The sequence below is a fragment of the Protobothrops mucrosquamatus genome, unplaced genomic scaffold (assembly GCF_001527695.2).
Source record: "Protobothrops mucrosquamatus isolate PMUCROS unplaced genomic scaffold, P.Mucros_1.0 scaffold104, whole genome shotgun sequence".
NCBI classification, from domain to species: Eukaryota; Metazoa; Chordata; class Lepidosauria; order Squamata; family Viperidae; genus Protobothrops; species Protobothrops mucrosquamatus.
In genome coordinates this window covers 1,276,356-1,296,903 of record NW_015386477.1, presented here as the reverse complement: position 1 = coordinate 1,296,903, position 20,548 = coordinate 1,276,356, and the positions used below count along the sequence as shown (strand labels likewise).

Sequence of the window (20,548 nt, the reverse complement as noted above, 5' to 3'; positions counted from 1 at the left end):
GTTATATGTGAACCAAGACATTGTGATTTGTTTAGCAAACCATAGTTATCCTTTCGTTAGCATCAGGTGTAAACTCTTCCTGTATGCTGGTACATATCTACAGTTCCTAAAGAAATAACAATGAGAACTGTCTATTAATTTAAAGCATCCCTTGACTCCCAGAGACACCTGGTTACTTACTGGAAAAGAGAATGCTATATTAGACAGAAGTTTAATCTGATTCAGAATTTACTTTGTTCAAATCTACATTTTTGTTTCTTTCCCAAATCAATTTTCCCCCAAACCACCTATTTCCCCAACTCTAGGTTCACATGTAGAGTTGTAGGTGCACATGTAAAGTTAGAGTCATGCAATATATGTTGTATAATTCTATATAACATGGTTCAAACCACAAATCCTTTAATCTTCAAATATCATCTATAAATCTCTATGTTCCTACATTTATAGAATCCTGTTTTTTTCAAATGAAGACTGGGAAAATTTTTCCAGTGCCCTCCCCATGTACAGAATTATTGAATTACAAATCATACTGCAAGTATTAGAAAATGATCTGTACAAAAATGTAACACAAATAGTTGTGTAAGTTGCCTAAGTCTTTATTTCCAAATAGATTAAAATATACATCATTGTTGACCCTTAGCAGCTATTTTTAAACGTTCCAAAAGTGTCATGTTCATTTATAGGAGGATTATTAAAGAAGAACATTTTTTTCTCTTGATACAGTTGGCGTACTCTGGATTTATTAGATTGTTGTCAGACAATTGGTCCACAAATCTTAAGAAATGTTTAAAAATATTTTCTTAGTTTTATTTCATTTTGAAGAAACCACACAGACTTGAGCGATATCATCATATTCATATGTTCTTTTCAAAAAAGTATCTGTTAATCTTAAGCCAGAGACACTCTAAAATGGAAAGAAAGGATAGACACAGTGATTAAAGTGATTGGAGACAAAATAAAGCTAAAATCAGAGCCACTTTAATATCTTACTTGTAGTCCCTGTACTGATGATAGCAGTGTAAGTGTCAAATATAGAGATGAAGTAGGATGCAGTTTGCCCAGCTGTCTTCCTGACACACCACACCAGTGAATTGAATTAGTATTGCACATTTCCAAAACCAGATCCATGGTCCTTTCACTGCTAGATAAAATGTATACATATAATTTAATACAAATACCAGTTTTTTAAAGGTCCAGTTCATATCACTTTTCTTACTATACCAGTTTTTCTTTTTGGCAATTTTAGATGGTACACATCATGATTCATTCATCTTATGCACACATTTCTATGATGTTGAATTTCAAATGCAGGGGCAGAGATAGAAAATTTAAATTTAAAGACCACATCCTTTTGAGAAGTCTTTTCTAGGAATCACTTAACAGTTCGGCAAGTGCCGCTAGATTCTTTCTTATGCATATTGGCCTTTCATAAATAATATTGATCTAATAATTCATACCCATCCATCTATACCTCAGAAATTCTGTGTTTTGGTTATGAAATTATAAATGGCATTACAATTGAAGAAAGATAGGATGCAGATGAATTAGAGATTCTCCAGCTTGGTTTATATAATGTTCAGCAGTGAATTTTAGAAAATTTTAATTTTAATTGATTTAAATATGAAGTATTAAAGCAAGGTACAGAGTGTCTTAGTTCATACAAAATGCTACTCTTGTTAACAGAATACATGTCACTTATACATATTATGTCTATGAAAGCTTGGTTCATGAAACTTGTCTAGATTCCTACAGCATACTAACCTACAAACAACCCTATCTTAGTTAATGGGTTGTACAAACCAAGTTCTACATATTTATAATGGAAAGTTCAGCAAAAATACACATACCAACCTTCTTTACATTATGCTTAATCATACTGTGGTTTGCTTATTTTTGGCTTGTGGTGTGTGCACTTAGCGACTGTGTGCTTATGTGGTGTGCGCACCTAGCCACTGTGGCTTATTAAACAACAAACCACAGTTAAGCAAATGACTTGGTACAGTTTATTAGATAAGCTACAATCACACTAGCTATGTTAAAAACTAAAGTTATCACATTAAACTGTAATTTTGAACCCAGTCAATAATTAAAACTAGAACACAACTTTATCCTTTCTTATTAATACATACACCTCAAACGTTGTGAAATTAATCATTTCTAATTCTAAACCTGAGTGATTGAAGGTAGGATTACTGGCAATCTATTTGTAAAAATATTTCTAAGAGCCAATTGCTTCAACAAAGTAATTTTAACCATAATATTATGAATCTATTTTGTGAATTTCATATTAACATTAATATTTTAGTATAAACAATCCTCGCTTAACAACAGCCCTGTTTAGCAACTGTTCAAATTTACAATGGCACTGAAAAAGTAACTTTGGCCAGTCCTCACACTTACAACCATTGTAGGGTCATGTGATCGAGATTCAGATGCTTTGCCACCAGCAGGTATTTATAAACTCCACAGCATCCCATGGACATGATAGCCATTTGTGCACTTTTTCTGCTGGCTTTTGACTGACAGTCAATGGAGAACCCGGCAGTAAAATCACAAGTCATGGACATGTGATATCTGATTAACTAGTGAATTGATTAGTGACAGACGTTTGGTTCCAATTGTGATCATTAGTTGAGGACTACCTGTGCATCTAAAAATAATGATCAAATCATACTGAGTGAGCCATCTCTACAGAGCTTTTCCTTTGATAGAAAATAAAGATTCCATTCTGAAAATCCAAATGAGCAAGGGAAAGTATTGCATTACCTGCAGTTTGTTATTTTACAAGTGATGTTGAAAGGCTCTTCCAGGCTGACTGTGTCAGGTATTGTCTCCAACGAAAGCCTCACATCACCGTAACCTGGAGCCTAAGGAGTATTAAAAGCTTAGCAAAGCATGATTGATCATTCTTACAGTATGTGCCATCAAGTCATTTTTAACTCCTAGCAAAAACAAAGCATCATAACAATATCTTTGTGCACCTTGTCTAACCTCAATGTACTATGGATGAAAGTGTAAGAAATTAAATTAACCTTTCAAATGTCATTGAGAGACCATAATATCTTCCTTTGGCTAGAATCATGAAATAGTGCATTAGTCACCAGTTGCAAGCTATACATTCTTGCAAAGGGAGACAACCAATATAATATTCACAAGTTTTATATTTTCCATTTATTTTAATGGCATCCTCCAGCTGCTATTATTCCTCATGGACTATGTTTTAAAGATAGCATTTTTAAAATTCTTTTTAAGGATATTGTACTGCCATTTGCATGAGACCACAAAAACATTCCTATTTCAACGATGATTTCAATGGACTGGTTATCTAATGGTTTCTGGGAAATCTGCAAGCAAGGCACAAAGGTGATGGTTTTCTCCTACTAGCTGCCTCCTAGCATCTGATATTGATTCTACATACAGAGGCTCCGCTGAGACATCCATGCTATTACAGACTGATAATTCTATGCTTCATTAATCTGTCTAATCCCTTTTAAAGGCACTTAAGCAAATGGCCATCATCCTACAGGGCCATTTTGTGGAATGAAAACAATGAAATAATGAAGAATAAGGGATATGTTCATTCCAACTCTTTAACAACAGATGACAAATGAAAAAACACACATATTACTTGGCTTTTTGCTATTTCTGAAAATTGTTCTTGAAGATTAAAAAAGATGCTCAGATATACCTAAAAAGGTGTTTTCTGAAAAATATATAGGTAAATATTAAGACACTAATTTATCATGTACAACATATATTCATCATGCTCAGTGTGAATTGTCAGCAGACAGATTCTTCACTATTTTTCCTTCTGTTCACAGCAAAGAAAATGCAGCTTAGCTTTCTTCAAAGAGAATATCATAAAAAAGGACTTGCCATTCTTTGAAGTTGGCTGGTTTGCAACCTTCCCCTTTCACCCAAATTTGTCTTCCATACAATGTCGAGCTTCCCAATAACTGTTACACCTTTAATAACACCAACTTTTTCTGAAAATTCCTGCTTGGGTTTCAGACAATATAAATACTGGCGTGTGTCCATTGGTTGTAAGTATGTTCTTGTACCAAATGTTGACACACTAGAGGGAAAGTAAAAGTTCACCTTAGCTTATACTTCAGATTTAGATTTCTAGATAATTCATTTAAGAATCAGTCTACAGATATGGCAAATAAATTGACACAAAGAGAAGGAAAACAAAATCACTCAAAATTAAATTTGAAGCCCTTGTTCTTTAGAGGTTAAATGTTTGGGTTGGCATGAGGAAACCAAGGTTCTCCAGCCTAATCATGGAAGGTCACCGAATGACTTCAGGTTGGTCACTCTCATCCCAACTGTAAAGGTAAGTGGAAGTGCCTTGGGAGAAGAGGTACGGGGCAAGGGGAGAAGAGATGTTGCCTACTGAAATGATAAGAAAGGGCACAGCCCACAGCCACATAATAGCTGGAGAATGAGGCTCAAAAGGAATCTTCCCCTTTCAGACTTGCAAGTTTCTGTTAAAGTAACCTTACAGTACAGCCTTACAGTAAAGTAACATTACGTCATCTGGTCCGGTTTCATGTTCTACCTCAAAAAGCTAACACCAACCTATCTCAGAAAGGATTGCTGAGAGAAAAAAATAGGAAGATGGAACGTTGTATAATGTTGTGTTCCGGAATGAAAGGTAAGATATATAGCTAACCAACATAATAAATGTTAAAAGCCTGTTTGCCATATATATATTTCGTTATGTACTACAATCTATGAATTGAAAAGATGGTGGCAGTTAAGTTTTTTTAAAAAAAATTCCAAGTTTTAAAGATTTTTTTTAAAAAAAATCTTCAAAATACTAGTTTTCCTCACATGTTAACACATGCAGAATATTTAGACATAAAGTTTGTTCTATTTATGAATGAGGTACTGTAATCCAAAGAACAGCACTAATAATAAAGTTTGTATCACATCATACACAGATAAAAAACTTAATGCTTAGGAATATAAAACACATTTCTATTTCTGTTACCAGTGAGAGACACTCTTCATCTTGCAAAAACTTTTAATTAAATAAGCGGTTAGGGTTTTTACATAACAGTCCATTTTATGTAATGTAGATCAATATCTTTTATAATCTAGTTCTTCATAACTGCAAATTTATGTAAGTGGGTGCCAAAAAATCACAACCATAACATTTGTGATTCTTAGATCATAACCTAAGAAGGTTAATCTAGGGAAAGGAAGAAAATCTAAAGAAGAAATAGACAATTTGATGCTAAACTGCCCTCAGTACTCCTAATATAGGGAGGCACAGTACACAGAGCCTATATACAGAAACAGTTCCAATTAGATAGAGATGTTTTTGCTTTCTATAGGTGAATGTAAATACAGTATTCTCAAATAAAACTGGCTACAAACAAGTCTCTTACCTGTCTCTACCTTGGTTGACTGTATTTAATTCTGCTACATTGTACATAATAGACGGTTCTAAGGATACCTTCTCCATAAACATTGGAGAGCTTGTGATATTCTGAATCTGAGCTTCCAAAAACACTTCATCAGTCTGAAAAATCAAGGAAAATGCTTAAATAAAGAATTGTCTGAACTGAGAAAAGTCCCAGCACTTTAAAGGTTTGAAAAACATTAAACCACATACGCAGTTAGTTTCATGCCTGAAAAATCAAAGTCACAGTAATTAAATGCGAGAAAAGTCTTCATCTCAAAGAAGAGCAATAGAAGCAAAAAAAGTTAGTCAACTGGAATTGTGCTGAACAATGGGTGTGGGATAATTTCTTACATTATCCTGGCTTATGGTAATATCTTAAGGTCTGCATATTGATCTACAATCACATCAATTCAGAATTCATCAAAAAAGGAAAGTATGTTTAAGAAATGAGAAATGACTGCAATGCATATGTACACATGCCGTGCCAGTGATACATCGGACTACATACAAAGAAAATATGGGATTATTAATGGGGAGCTTTGCAACTGTTTCTGACAGTATGCCAACTATCCCAGAAGCTCTGGTACAGTCAATGCTATAATCACTATTTACTGTTACATTTTATTGCTATGAATTTCTTCTGAAGCTCTTACACATTAATATTGTCACATAGGTTAATTTTCTTATTATCTCACTGTTATTTCTTGCTCTAAGACTTCCAATAATAAGCATGTGATCTTATTTTTATTTTCATGACTGAACAGTTTGACACTAGTGGACTCTGCCAAAACAACTAATTTAGCATAAGAAGATTAGTTGTCAGTTTCAAGACTAAAATGCATGTATTTTAAAAGCCCAAGCTTGTTCTCACCTTTCACAAAGATTTATGGACAAAGACATACTATAAAAAGCATGCAGCAGATGCAGTCTTTATGTGTGTGAACTCAACTTGATCTAATTTCAATTAAATCAACTCCCTAGGTAAATGTGCCTGAGGATATTAGCCTGAGTGGTCATTTTCTTCACAGACAGAATGCAAAAGTACCTGAGTAGCATTAATGTAATCTAGTACATCTCCTTATATTAATTAGTTCAGATATTAATATATTTAATTAAGTTCATTAATAGAGTTAATAAACAGACTTCATCAATAAATTATATCATTTCAATTATATGTCAAAATAAAACGTGAAGTACACAGAAGGAGCATAATAAAAATAAGCAAAAATTATTCATCTTCAGGATTGAAATATTTTAAATCATTAAGTGGCAAGTAAAAGTGATTTAATGTTTTAAAAATAATTATAATAATTTAGCAGTATGCAGAGATTCATGGATGTTTGCATGTGAACTGCATGATTCCTCTTAGCAGCAAAATAATTCTTTATGTTTTCATTCTCTCCAAGAGCTTAGTGCTGCAAAGCAAAATAAAGAAGCTAGTCTTTTCAAGCAGAAATCAAAACCTGTTGATGATTAAAGAGGCTAGCATGGTAGAGATTAAAATAGCTACTTGATCAAGTCTCCTAATCACACCCTGCTCTTCAAAACATATGCAAGGAAAAATTCACAGCATGTTTTCTACTGCTAGGCAAATCTTTTTTAAAAAAGGCCTTTGAAATCTGCAGTAACCCTTCTCACATGGCTGCTTCATAAGATGCTTCTGGTTGTCTCTGCACATATGTAAAAAAAAGACTACATTGCTTTGAGGATTCAAAAAAAAGAAGTTCATATGCGCTCCCATGCATTGCAAAACATCTCTTTTAAAGGATTTGGAGTCCTAATGTGTAAAAAGTTATTTAGAATAGCATGTTGAATAATTGTAGCAAACTGCACAGTAAATTCTAGCCTATTATATCCCTGGATGAACATGAATTTGGGCAAACTCCAGGAGACAGTGGAGGACAGGGGAGCCCAGTGTGCTATGGTCCATGGAGTCACAAAGAGTCAGATATCATTTAGCAACTGAACAACAATAAATATTCCTGGATACTGACTTGAGATGAGCAAAAAAAGAAAAAATAGACTCAGTTTGGATTTTAATACTAAATCCCAAAATAACATTATTAAAACCATTGCAGAGCATATGGTACTGGGACTGCAAACTCCTTCCTTTCAGGTGCACCTCTTAAAAATGTTCAGAGCTCTTCTTTCCATTTTAGATTAGCACACAATCCGTGTGTTTTCTGAGTTCTGCAATACTTCAAATTAATTACAATTATGAGAATCAATTTAATTTTACACCACTAATTATGGCTTACTTGCATTACCCATAGTTAAGATAGATAAAGATTTGGATGCCATACTAAAATATGGTCAATTTTGTCCCCTTCCTAATCACACTGGAAGAATTCAAGGAATTCAAGAGGTCATGAAGATACTAAAAATGTAGAGCTATGTTTGAATGCAGCCTTTGTCAAGCAAAATACCAGTGACAAATTCAGTTATCTTGCTTCTTAAGCATTTGAGCTTAATTGCTCCCACATTTTCCAGTATCTGATATTCAAAACATTCTACTATTCTGCAATAATATCTTATAAATCCACTAAATCTAATCTCTGGGGTTTCCATATATCCCTCTAGTAGATTTAAAATAGAATCCATTAACAAAAAATTAGCAATAGTTCAGTTGAGGGAAGAAAGCAAAATCAAGTAATATAATGAAAAAGCAAAGTAGAATACAATGAAGCAAGAATGGATTAATTTTAATAGTAATTTTATTAGAGCAAAATGTTTCAAAGCAAATTTGTAGATTTCACCATATATATTAAAATTTGAAATAAAATCACACTGCAGTAATGTTATAGTAAACATTGCCACATGCATTTAGGATTGGAAAGCAGCATAAGCATGTGAAGAAAAATGCAACAAATCTTAGACTCTCTCCCCCAATCCAGTGTCTTCACAAAAAAATAGGTAAAAGAAACCTAATCATGATGTAATATGATATAAGCCTATATGAAGGGCTGCATATACTTCATGCTACTCAAAAAACAAAACACACCTTTTCCCTCAAGCCATCCAAACTGAGAGAAACTACAAGATATATACATAAAAGAAATTTGAATACTTGCCTGGATACAAAAAATTACAAGAGGAAGTAAAATGGCTGACAGATTTCTGTTTAAAAATACCATCTGCTTGACACAATGCTCTAAAAATATGTTTCATAGCAGGTTGTAGGTTTCAATTTGTCCCAAACTTTTGTAACTGGGGGAGGGGAAAAAAACCTTTAGTGAAAAAACCCCACAAAGCAAACATTCTATTTTTGTCAGCAGAAAAATATTTGCTAATGTTTTCCACTCAATCCTTTTGATTTTACATACTTTCTTTATCATTTTGCATGATTTATTCTGGCTTTGTTAGTCATGAGAGAGGACCATGTAAAATATATGACCAGTAGTTTTTACTATCAAATAGCAACAGATTTATTCAAATTCCTGTTTGGCTTCAGAATTTTTCAGATAGATTCTAGCTTCTGGACATTTTCCAATGTTATTATATTTAAAAACTATGAAAGCATATACTGTATTCCCTAGAATGTATTTCCAATTAAAAATTGTGTTTTTTTTCATGTTACACAAGCAGCCTTATGTATATAATCTTGTAGTAGTGTAATGAACCTTGAGAATATCATGTGTTGCAAAAAAAAAGAAATTGTTTGTTTTTGAGAGCATGTTACTGAAAACTAATGAAAGCAATGGATAACAAGGAAAGAGCTAATGCATTTGGAGAGCTGTTTTTTCCCCACCCTCACCAATATTTTTTAAATTCCAGAACAAAAAAAAAGCAAAAGGCAATATTTATGGGTCAGTACAGCAAACATTGCTTTTCCATTATATTTGAACAAAATGTTAGTAACAGGCAGAAAGACAAACAGAAGACAAGCATACATACATATTTATAAATAATAAATAAAAATTACCACAGAACTGAGGTCACTCTAATGGGAAAATAAAAAGAAAAACATTAGAGAATTTAGGGTTAAATGTTAAAGAAAAAAGGAGGATAACCACGTTTCAAATAAAATGCATATTTTTGCATTTTTTTGTGTATTTCAACAAGACAGCATTAGTAAGAGAAAAATGTACACTGCAGTAAAATGAAAAGGATCACTAATAAGACATTTGACTTCTAAATAAGACTTGTGCCAGCAAATGGTATAACAAAGGAAAAATTATGTGGAATGGTAAAGACAGTAATTGCACAATGAACACACTGGTGGTAAACTAGTACATGCTCAGGAAAGAGGTTCTACATGGAAAATATCTGGATTTCTTTTCTTTTAGGGTTTCATCTTGTATACTGTCTCTCAACATGGAAGATTTCCATAATAGAAACCAAATATGTTTAGAGATAACTTCCCTCTTTAAAGCATACAACCAAGTGCAAAGTTACAGGAAGCATGGTTGAGGAAATATAATTTTAAAAATGCATCCTCCACTCAATTACATACATTGAAACATGAAACTGGCTTCAATTTCTCAACTTATTTTAATTTGTTGAGGCATATTTTCTTTTTCTGTATGAAGCTGTTATTTAGCCTTCTGTTTGTTTGTTTGTTTGTTTGTTCGTTCATTCATTTCATATTCTGCAAATATTGTGCAGAAGACCTATGAAAATCAAATTAACAGTCTGGTGCCAGAAGAGCATGACTGTCCATTTTCTGTCTCCTATCACAGTTTTTTTTTTCTCTTTAATTTGGCAGGTGCAGGAGACGCAGCAGGCAAGAGTTGAGAAAAATCAAAGAAATTTTATTTCTTGCTTGCTAAGACCATTCTTCTCTAAGTAATAATTCTGAATACAGGTCCACTTTTGGGGAAAAATATTGAGTAAAAATACCCAATACTTTCAACATTTTTCCCATGTCAAAACATATAATTATATTGGAATAGCAATTATAAATGAGTAGATTAAGAAGGGAGTAAATTGTATTTACTCAGCAATTTTTGCTCACTTATAAATAGGGATACACCCTTCCATGCGCACCCTCACAATCACTCAGACAGATATTCCATTGTCACAGAACCTATCAGGTAGCTATTTTATATACCCAACATATCTAAACGTATTGTCAGGATTGACATCCCCATTTTGCACATCTTTCATGCATGCAACATCATACCAAGGTCCCCAGAGGCTCCATTATGCCATAGACACATTTGATGCCCCTTAGGTTCCATGTTGTATTGATTATTTAGATTCTTTCAATTTAAATTAAATTATTTAGATTCTTTGATGTAAAAAGTGAATAAGCTAATTTGTTATTTATAGGAATGTCTGGATTGTATGATTGTTTGTACAGGAATGAATGGATTTGTATACACACAGAAGCATTCTAAAAATGGGGCTAAAATACAATGCTGAAAAAGGCAGGGGGGAAAACCCTAAGGTAGTAAAAGAGTATATTTCAAGGTATCAGGCTGTACCCCATAGTTAGGACCTGAATCATTTAACCAAGTTTAGAAGAATGTAATAACTTCTGATACATATATTTACAGAAAAAAAGTTAGCAAGATTTAATAAAACAACTCCAGTGATTGCTGGTTTCAAAAGCACAACATTCAAATCCTTTGTATTTCCTTCTCTGAAGATGCTCAGGAAAACCTCAGCAACACGGATCTTTTATCACTGGGCATGGCCACCACACTCTCATCATTTTGTGAGAGTGATATGATGTGCTGTCAAACTTCAAAATGTGCTATTTGGGCCATAAATGGCTGGGGATATCTGACATAGGTTTAAACAAAATAAGCTCTAATTAAATAAACTACTCTTTCAATTACTTTTAAAACCATTTTTTTACTTCTCTTTTTGTTTGATTTTCTTCTTAGTTTTCTGATATTATTTGTTTGATATTCTCTTAATCCATAAAAATAATCATATTCAAAAGATCCTTACTATCCTTATTATATGAAGAAGATATCCAAGTACAGGCAGAAGCTGGCTAAAAAGTCATGTTGATAAAAAAGCTGGGCTTATTAGTTTATCTCATGCAGGAGATACACAAAAAAATTCTGACACCTGGCTAAAAATAACACTTTCCATTCCTAAGAGAAATTTCCTTATATTACTGTACATTAAAAGCATCAATTTTTACTACTTACCTCAGCATTGTAGAATTTAGTTTTAACATCTAGTGGTTTAAGGACCTGCAGAAAAAAATAATAAACACTAACAGAAGATTTACTAGATTTCTTCACTGGTATTAATTTTACTGGCTTTTGTTTTTCTAAGTCCAACTGTATATCTGAGTCAAACAGAAGATGCCATTAAGGCTGTTGCCTGGAGGCTGTAAGAGTCTAGGTGGAGAAGAACAGTTTGAAATACAATTCTAGCAAGAGTGAATAGCTGTGAGTTTGGATGTCATTTGAGACCAATGAATTTTCTCTTTTAATTTTGGAAAGGGTTGTGCTCTCTCATGCTTAACTGGTATGCAATTTGGAAATTTTCCTGAACTCACAACTGCTTGTCAAAGAGCAAAATTCAGACAATTACATCTTATGTACCAAATGCAATTTTTCCTGGATCAGAAGGCCCTCCTCACAGTCAATCATGCCTTGATCATCTTATGAGTACTATTAGTTCTTGTAGAAAAGGATATCCTTCAAAACCATTTGGAAGTTATAGCTAATCCAAAATGTACTAGCTCAAACAGCTACAGGTTCTATATTATCTTCCCACGTGACATCGCTAGTGTTGTACTAGTTACCAATTGACTTTTGGTGCAATTTAAGGTACTGATTTTGTCCTCTATGGCTCAGGATCCAGGATTTTCAAGGCTGTCTTCTATCATTAATATCTGCTCTTTCAATAAGAGGTAGGACGGAAAAAAATCCTCCATGTCCCTACACTTAAGAAGTGCTTCATCTGGGACATTTTTCTGTCAGTGCTCCCTTCCTCAGCATTCTCACAAAGCTCAAGCTGTCCCCAATTCTATTACAATTCCAAAAAGTTATGAAGATTTATACAAAGATCAAGCATTTTTATCTATGTGGGTTCAATAAGTTTTGTTTCAAGTAAGCCCAGCTTTCCATGAAACCTTCGTGTCATAAACTGGGCTTATTTGAAAAAAGTACCAGTATGGATAGAAGTTTTCAATCATCTTCAGAAAATATTATACTATTTGTGTAGAGTCAGTTACACAATCTAGAGATTTCCTAAACTTGGTGTTATTGAGTCTCAACGGATGGTCGCATCTTCCAGCCTTAAATGAGTAGACTCTAGAATACGAGAGAACATATGCAATTTTGCTTTAATTTTTTATTAAATGTAATCTAATTTTATTCTATCTTCATCTATTTTTAAGTAGTGATTAAAAAATGTAATATTTAGTCTGAAAAAATAGCCCATATGTATGAGCTTCACACAGTGAATAACATAGTGATGAAAACTACTTAGCATCTCACCAGCACAATCATGGAATTTTGGTCCAGCACTGCATACTCCTCTGGATCCCCCTCCTCATATGCATCAAACCCTTTTCCTGGTAGTTTATTTTAGGAGTGATACATTGTAGTGAAACAAGCCTAACATTAAATACAACCTGAACATTCTCCCCTCCCAGATTTATCTTATAAACATTCAATACAATGTTGAGAATGTATAGGAAAGAGATGGCGGAATAAAGAGATACTACTGACAGTTAGTGTCAAGCCGTAGCTTGTATTTTCAATACCTGGAACTTGAAGAACTTTCGGAAGTACATCTTTTCACCAGTCTGTGTGGTATAGCTTACGGCACATACCAAACTGAAAGACACAAATAGTTCAGTGGATTTTAACTATTTGGGGTAGGGACAATGCACATCTGTTATCTATCTGTCTGTCTGCCTATCTATTACAAAGTATGAACAATGAGTATGTAGTTATGAATATAAGAAAATATAAATATCTCACATGTGTGTCCCTATTTCCTTTACTTCATGATGGATTACATCATCAATGCAACAGTCCTGCTTCAGTTCTGCCACTGCAGCACTAGAGGCTGAAAGGTTTAAGCGCTGTGAACTTGTCTGTAGGTCAGCCTTGGAAGTTGGACAAAGGCAAAAAATATATATCATTAAATAAAAGAGTAAATAAGTTTTGGAAGACACCCATAGAAATGAATGGCGTTATATCAAAATTGTAGATTGGCTCAGAGAATAACAGAAGTCAATACTGTTCTATTAGAAAATTCTCATCTTCACATTTTACAGATGGAACAAGACATACTCAATAGCATTCTACTAAGGTCATATTTATAAGTATGACTTACTTACATTATGAAACCTGACTTTTCCTGGCCTAAAAACAAACTGGCATTTGGTGGTCAAGAGCTGTACTTCTGCAAATGGCTGGCAGGTGGTCCATCACCTGTTGGCAGGGCTGGATTTATGGGATAGTTTGGTGGCATTTCTTTGTTTTTAATTGCAGTATGTCTATTTTATAGTTTACAGCACAGCTATCATGCATTTACTACTCCTTTGAAAATGTCAGGAAATTATGTTGTTAATTTTTCAGCATTCGGAATTAGCAAAACAAGGAGACACATGGGACACAGATAATCCCTGAGCTGTAGTTTGCCCAGTTTGCTTTAGTAGTAAAACTGACATATATCNCCGGAACGCGGCGGAACGGCGTTCCGGCACCTTTTTCCGGGCCGGCCGCACCGGAAATAGCCCCTCCCACACCGGAAATAGCCCCTCCCAAATTTTACTTGCATTCCTGTTCTCTAAAGGGGCGGTCCTAGGGTTTGATGAGGGCGTGGCCAGGTTTGAGTTCCGCCACCTTTTCTCCGAGAAAAAAAGCCCTGCATATATCTACTATATAGTTTACATTAATTCTGGCTAATACATTTAAGTCGGTCATAGTTAAGCCGGAACTGGTGAGATATAAGGATTAAGGTGCTGGAAGAGCACCAGGGAGACCAGACTTAAGTTCGCATTCAGCCACAGAAATTTCCTAAGTGACCTTGGGGAAGCCCCCTCCCTCCCCTGAAAAATAAGTGGAAAGAATAATAAGTATGCTGCCTTGAATTCATGAAAGAAAAGTGGCCATAAATCTAAATAATATATAAACTCAAAATCCAGACATTCACTAAGTAGAAAATTTTCATTCAAAGAAGAAAAGAATTCCAACAATAACTGATTGTTAAGATTATTAAACTGTTAGCATTTTACATAATAGTTTACCCATAAGTAAATTCTTGGGCAAAATGTACTGGGAAGATCTGCTACAAAAGCATCACTGAGGCCAATCGGTCCCTGCCATGTTTTATTACACAAAAAGCTTGCAAGGTAGAACTTCCATTGGATTACACTTTTAAAGAAAGAAAAAAAATGCAGAACAAAGATATTTTCCAGCTTTTCTTTAAAAATCCTACTACTAAAAGGGAAAAAAATACCTTTATATTTTCTCACATTTGTGGACTAAATAATCTTACAACTTACAAATAGAAGAATTTTAATGTATTAAGAGTGATTATAGAAAACGAAGCATACCTTTACCAAAATGTCTTTTACAACTTGGTGACTGTCATTATGAACGCTAATGTAGCTGGAAAATGTTTCTCCTAAGAATATATTTCTGTTCAAACAGGAAGGAGGAAAAGATAATAAAGTTAAAAATTACTTTTTTTCTTTCTCTGATTCATTTTTACGTTCAGTCATTAGATAGTCCATCCCTGAAAGATTTCCAAAGTTTCTGTAAGACATCTCCTAGGTCAGTGACCTCCAGATATATTGGTCTGCAACACTACAGAGTTCCCAAATAATGTCATTGATTAGCACACGGGTGTCAAACTCGCCGTGTCACGTGATGTGTTGCGACGTATCGTGACTTTTTTTGCATTGCCGGAGCTGGGGTGGGCGCGGTCTCCATATGATGCAACCGGCCCACGGGCCGGCAGTTTGACTCCCCTGGATTAGAGATTCTGACACTTAATGTCTAACAACCTGAAGAAGAGGAAGGCTATGCTAATGCAGTTAGTATTGATGAAATTGATTAAAAACTTGTAATTAATTATGAACCTGTGTCTTATATAGATTTTAGCTACAGCAGTTTGTTGTATGACAAAACCAACCGAAAATAAATTAAGAAAAAGCAGAATTAATAAAAACAGATCATATGGAAAATGTGTAAGAATGTAACATAGATGTTAAAAAAAATTAAACATGCATAGAAAATAAAGCCAAGAATCACACTCTTGCCCATGCATACTAGTTGCTAGGAAACAATATAAGGAAAAAGCTATTTATATCATATCCATCATACCATAAGATATAAATAGTTTTTGAACTTCCAAGCTGCAACTGGTGGACCACTGTGCGAAACAGAATGCAGGATGTTTCCCACAGTGGTCAATGCTTTCAAATATAAAAATGTTTAACTATTTCAAGAGTCTCACTGCACTACTATAAATGAATATAAAGATTTCATTCCATTCTAGAAAACAGCTGTAACAAAGAAAAAGAGAAACCTTAAAAGCCTAAATTTATTATTGCAGGAGAGTTCAAGGATCATATTCCATCTTATCATATATACAGAATATTATATGTACACACAGCTGTGTTGTGGGCAGCGAGAGAAAAGAAACTTACAGGTAGTCCTTGGGTTACAACCACTCGTTTAGTGTCTTTCAAAGTTACAATAGTGCTGAACGACGGGGACTTACAACCAGTCATCAAAGTTTCAGTCATCACAGCCATGTGATCGTGATATGGGTATTCAGTGCCCAGCTTGCAATTATGATGTCACAGTAAGCCCTGGTTATGTGATTGTGATTTCTGACAGTCCCTGCCGATTTCCCACAAGCACAGTCAACGGGGAAGCCAGAAGTTGGAAGTTACTCCTGCTCCCACCACTTTTTTGCCTGCGCACATTCTGTAGTACCTGCCTGCCGCTTTCCATGCTCCCTGGCAGCATCCTATAGCTGCCCATGCCTCATAGTGCCTGCCTGGAGCACTGCTGCCCTTGAGAGTCTGCTTGCCTGGGACAGGTGCTTCTTCCCTACTATTGACCTGTCCAACCTTTGGGCTACAACAATAACCAGGACTACCAGGATTGCCATTGCTAAGTGATCTGGTCATGTGACATTGCACTTTATGACTGCATTATTTAGTGATGGAAATTCCAGTCTTAACTGCCATCATAACTTGAAGACTACTTGTATGAAGAGAATTAGATGTTTCTCACACATTTTTTCCTTTTCTGCTCATTATTGTTGTTGCTTCCCATTGAGTATATTTATTTTGAATAAAAATAATAAACTTAAGAAAAGTGAAAAGGAAAAAGAGGGAGGGAAGATAGAGGGGAAATGAAAAATTGTTGTTATATTAACCAGAAATAAAGCAGATATTCTTGTGCTGAAAAGTTAGTAACATACGTAGTCTTTTTATAGTCTTGGAAAAATAGTATTTGAATTAGTTTATGCCATTTCTCCTCTCAAAAATGCAACTAAGTACCGTATTTTCCGGCGTATAAGACGACTTTCTAAACTCTGAAAATCTTCTCAAAAGTCGGGGGCCGTCTTATACGCCCAGTCGTCTTATACGCCGGAAAATAAGGTATGTAGTCAGACAGCATAATTAATTAACTCAATAAATCTAAATCTATGTACAAATTCTTACCCAAAATTCTGAGGCAATGTCAACATTTCTCCAAGCATTAAGGTTTCTGCTCCTTTTACAGTAGAAGGATCATCTTTCATTAATTGATTAAATAGATCTCCTGAAGAATACAGAATTATGTCAAGTCAGCCCTATTCAGAATGCAAATTAATTAAAGATCTTATATATATTGGTATATATATATGCCAATAAAACAGAATATCTGTAGCTCAGGATTGAACTGTGGAGTCCTTGGTGCTTTCTGTGCTTGATTGGTTTTGTTTTTTTGTTTTTTTGGCTTGCAGACATTCCATTACCCAACTAGGTAACATCATTAGTGTAAGTATGTATTAAAGCTATGAAACACATAGGCTATATGAAAAGGATAACATTATCATACATCAAAGAAACAATCATCCGTAGTACAGACAGCAGAAGACTAGCAGAGCACATTCATGAACACCAACTAGCAGTTAGAAGACACAGTGAAATGTTAATTTCACAACATATGAACAACCTTAGCCAGTTTCAGGCAGGAAGCTGTCAGTACTCTAGATCCAAAAATGCTAGGGAATTCCTGGAAGCTTGGTATTCAGACAAATCAACCACCAATAGACACATAGAAATAAAGCATATTTACACACTTTTCAAAAAAGACAATAAAAAAACTAAGAATGAAATTAAAAGATTAGAATACATATTTTCAAGCAGCTAACACCCAACATCCAAATAAGCAGAGATTATCACCAGGCAAACAATAAAGCAGAAAATACTAAAATCAAGAAACTACCAAGGAGAACCCTCCCAACATTGGCAGGGCAAGTTATTACATATAAAGAGGGAGCAAACCCTCATGATGTTACCTAATTGGCTAACGAAATGTCTTCAAGCAAACGGCTAAGCTCAGAAAGTACCAAGGACTCCACATATATTTACGCACACACACACACACACACACACAGTATTAATTATATAAGTCAATGTTTAAACCAAAAGAGCCAACACCAGGGTGATTTCATATTTGATAGATGGAAAAGCTGTCTCAATTATCAAGGTCATGGTTGTGCCAAAGGTGCTTTTCAAAAGGCAACTGGACTTTCTTGTTTTTCCCCCCCCAAACCCTTTGTTTATCTTTGTTTTATTTATTACAGATATTTATATATAATCTAACTCAAAACTGACACATGTTAAATTTATTTTATAAATATATTTGTACTTCTTTGTTGGCAACAAAAACCAGCAGGATAATTTACCCTGGGGAATGAATATTACTTGCTTTGCCTATTATTCCCTGTCCACCCATCCACTTCCTACTCATCTGTAGTAGCAGGGGTGACAAGAAAACAACATATTCCAGCAGAGCATAAGAAAGCTTACTGCTTTAAAATAAAAGCCAAACCACTTTTCCAGAATTTAAGTACCTAGCGTATAAGTAAGAACAATTAAACAATTAAAAACAGTTTTAGCTATTTTTAAACATAACTTTATTTACCTGGCAGATCTCTTTCTTCACAAGTCACTGGTATATTGGTGAATAATGTAGGCTTGGTCAATCTCATTACTGTGAATGTAAAAAGCAAATTCAATTTAATATAGACTATAAATATTATAGGAACCTTAATCTTCAAAAAATATAATACTTATCAGTCATTGCCCTTGGCATTTTATAGAGTAGGGCTAGAGTTAGAAAAGTATGTATAGATACTGTGTTTACTTAATGATGGCCATTTCCCTGCTAAATAATTTCTAAAATGAACTTTTATACAAACTTTTGTTTGTATAAAACAAAATCCAAGAATATATATGGAAAAAAGCATATATAAAAATAATTTGTGGCTGTTTTCTAACTGTTCCATTTTTTCATATAAAAATCTATCTGTAATGATTCTATTTTTCTGAATAGTATTCAAAGCCAGTCAATAACGAATGAATATATTAACAAATATAAAAGGCAGCATAATTTCTTAAACATTAAGACAACAAAATTGTCTTTATTGTTAACACCATTTTATCAATTAGAACCCTGGTGGCGCAGTGGTTAGAATGCAGTATTGCAGGCTAATTCTGCTGACTGCCGATTGCCGGCAGTTCGGCAGTTTGAGTCTCACCTGCTCAAGGTTGACTCAGCTTTCCATCCTTCCGAGGTTTATAAAATGAGGACCCAGATTGTTGGGGGGCAATATGCTGATTCTGTAAACTGCTTAGAGTGGGCTGTAAAACACTATGGAGCAGTATATAAGTCTAAGTGCTATTGCTATTGTTACTTCTTTGTTCCCAGATTACAATTATGTAAATGGGGAAAGTGGGGTGTAATTGAAGCTCTAAGAAAGTCTAATATTTCTTCGCTTTCTTCATTGAAGTTGGTGATGACTAACACAAGGAGTTATCATGAGTTAGTTCTGATTCATGGTTGCATCAATATATATATCTGATTCATTTGTCTTTCAATATCTGTCATCACAATGAGATTTGGAAGATTTTATTTTTCTACAAATTCTATCCTTTGTAAATTAGAATGCCTTTAAACATAGATGTATTTTTAACAGAGATCATCCAAGGAGCAGCAGTACACATTTCTATAATCAAAACACAGAAAGAATAACATTTTGACAGGTTTCAGTTTCTGCTTAATATTGGTACCAAGTTCAAGAAGGAAGAAAACTGAATACAGTACAAGCATACAGGTAGTCCTCAATTTACGACCATAATTGAACCCAAAATTTATGTTGCCAAGTGAGAAATTTGTTAAGTGAGTTTTGCCCCATTTTATGGTTTTTCTTGCCACAGTTGGTAAGTGAATCATTGCAGTTAATTTAATAACCCGGTTGTTAAGTGAGGCTGGCTTCCCCATTGACTTTGCTTGTTAGAAGGTCTCAAAAGAGGATCACATGACCCGGGGCACTGCAGCCATCATAAATATGAGTCAGTTGCCAAGCATCTGAATTTTGATCACATGATCATGGAGATGCTGCAATGGTTGTAAGTGTGAAAAATGGTCATAAGCTACCTTTGTCAGTGCTATTGTAACTTTAAACAGTCACTAAATAAATTGTTGTAAATCAAGGACTACCTGTATAGAACTGCAGCAATCATTTGTGTAATTGATTAGGTAAACATAAGACAAACCATCCAAACGCCAAGTTTTTTTTAAATCCAACAATGCTAAATCAATCCTCCAAATGAGTGATTCAGAAGTTCTCCCTCTATAGTTTAAATTGGGGTGAAAATTTCCAGCAGCTCCTGGCACTTTTTGGCAATGGCTCTAAATTGTGAAGAAGATAATTAAGTCCTATTATTAATTGTATGGATAATATAACAGTTATATCATAATTGCAAGAGAATGAATGGCCAAGTGGGAAGAACTCATGACAGGTAGTCCTCGACTTATAACCACAACTAGGACCAAAATTTATGTTACTAGGTAAGACAGTGGTTAAGAGCAGGGCTTTTCAACCTTTTCACCCATTGTACCACTTTTAGGATATGGCAACATCCGAGTACCACCAGTCGCCTAGCAAGATGTGAAAAACTTGATGACCCCCCCCCAAAAA

At 34.5% G+C, this 20,548-nt stretch overlaps 1 protein-coding gene across 2 annotated transcripts in view; it reads right to left on the bottom strand.

The window, feature by feature from the left end:
• Positions 1-582: 582 nt before the first annotated feature.
• The window catches only part of TRAPPC13 (trafficking protein particle complex 13), a 26,382-nt gene continuing 6,416 nt past the window's right edge, over positions 583-20,548 (bottom strand). The window contains exons 2-13 of one of the 2 annotated variants that reach the window (XM_015812669.1): positions 18,490-18,558; positions 17,019-17,118; positions 14,892-14,976; positions 13,309-13,436; positions 13,089-13,161; positions 11,518-11,562; positions 9,336-9,353; positions 5,397-5,530; positions 3,877-4,075; positions 2,767-2,867; positions 991-1,141; positions 583-904 (exon numbers count right to left, since the gene is read on the bottom strand). In XM_015812669.1, coding sequence (XP_015668155.1) covers positions 812-904; positions 991-1,141; positions 2,767-2,867; positions 3,877-4,075; positions 5,397-5,530; positions 9,336-9,353; positions 11,518-11,562; positions 13,089-13,161; positions 13,309-13,436; positions 14,892-14,976; positions 17,019-17,118; positions 18,490-18,558 — 1,196 coding nt within the window. In that variant the 3' untranslated portion in view covers positions 583-811. The remainder of the gene's footprint in view (positions 905-990; positions 1,142-2,766; positions 2,868-3,876; positions 4,076-5,396; positions 5,531-9,335; positions 9,354-11,517; positions 11,563-13,088; positions 13,162-13,308; positions 13,437-14,891; positions 14,977-17,018; positions 17,119-18,489; positions 18,559-20,548) is intronic. The other variant, XM_015812670.1, reaches the window with a different exon arrangement.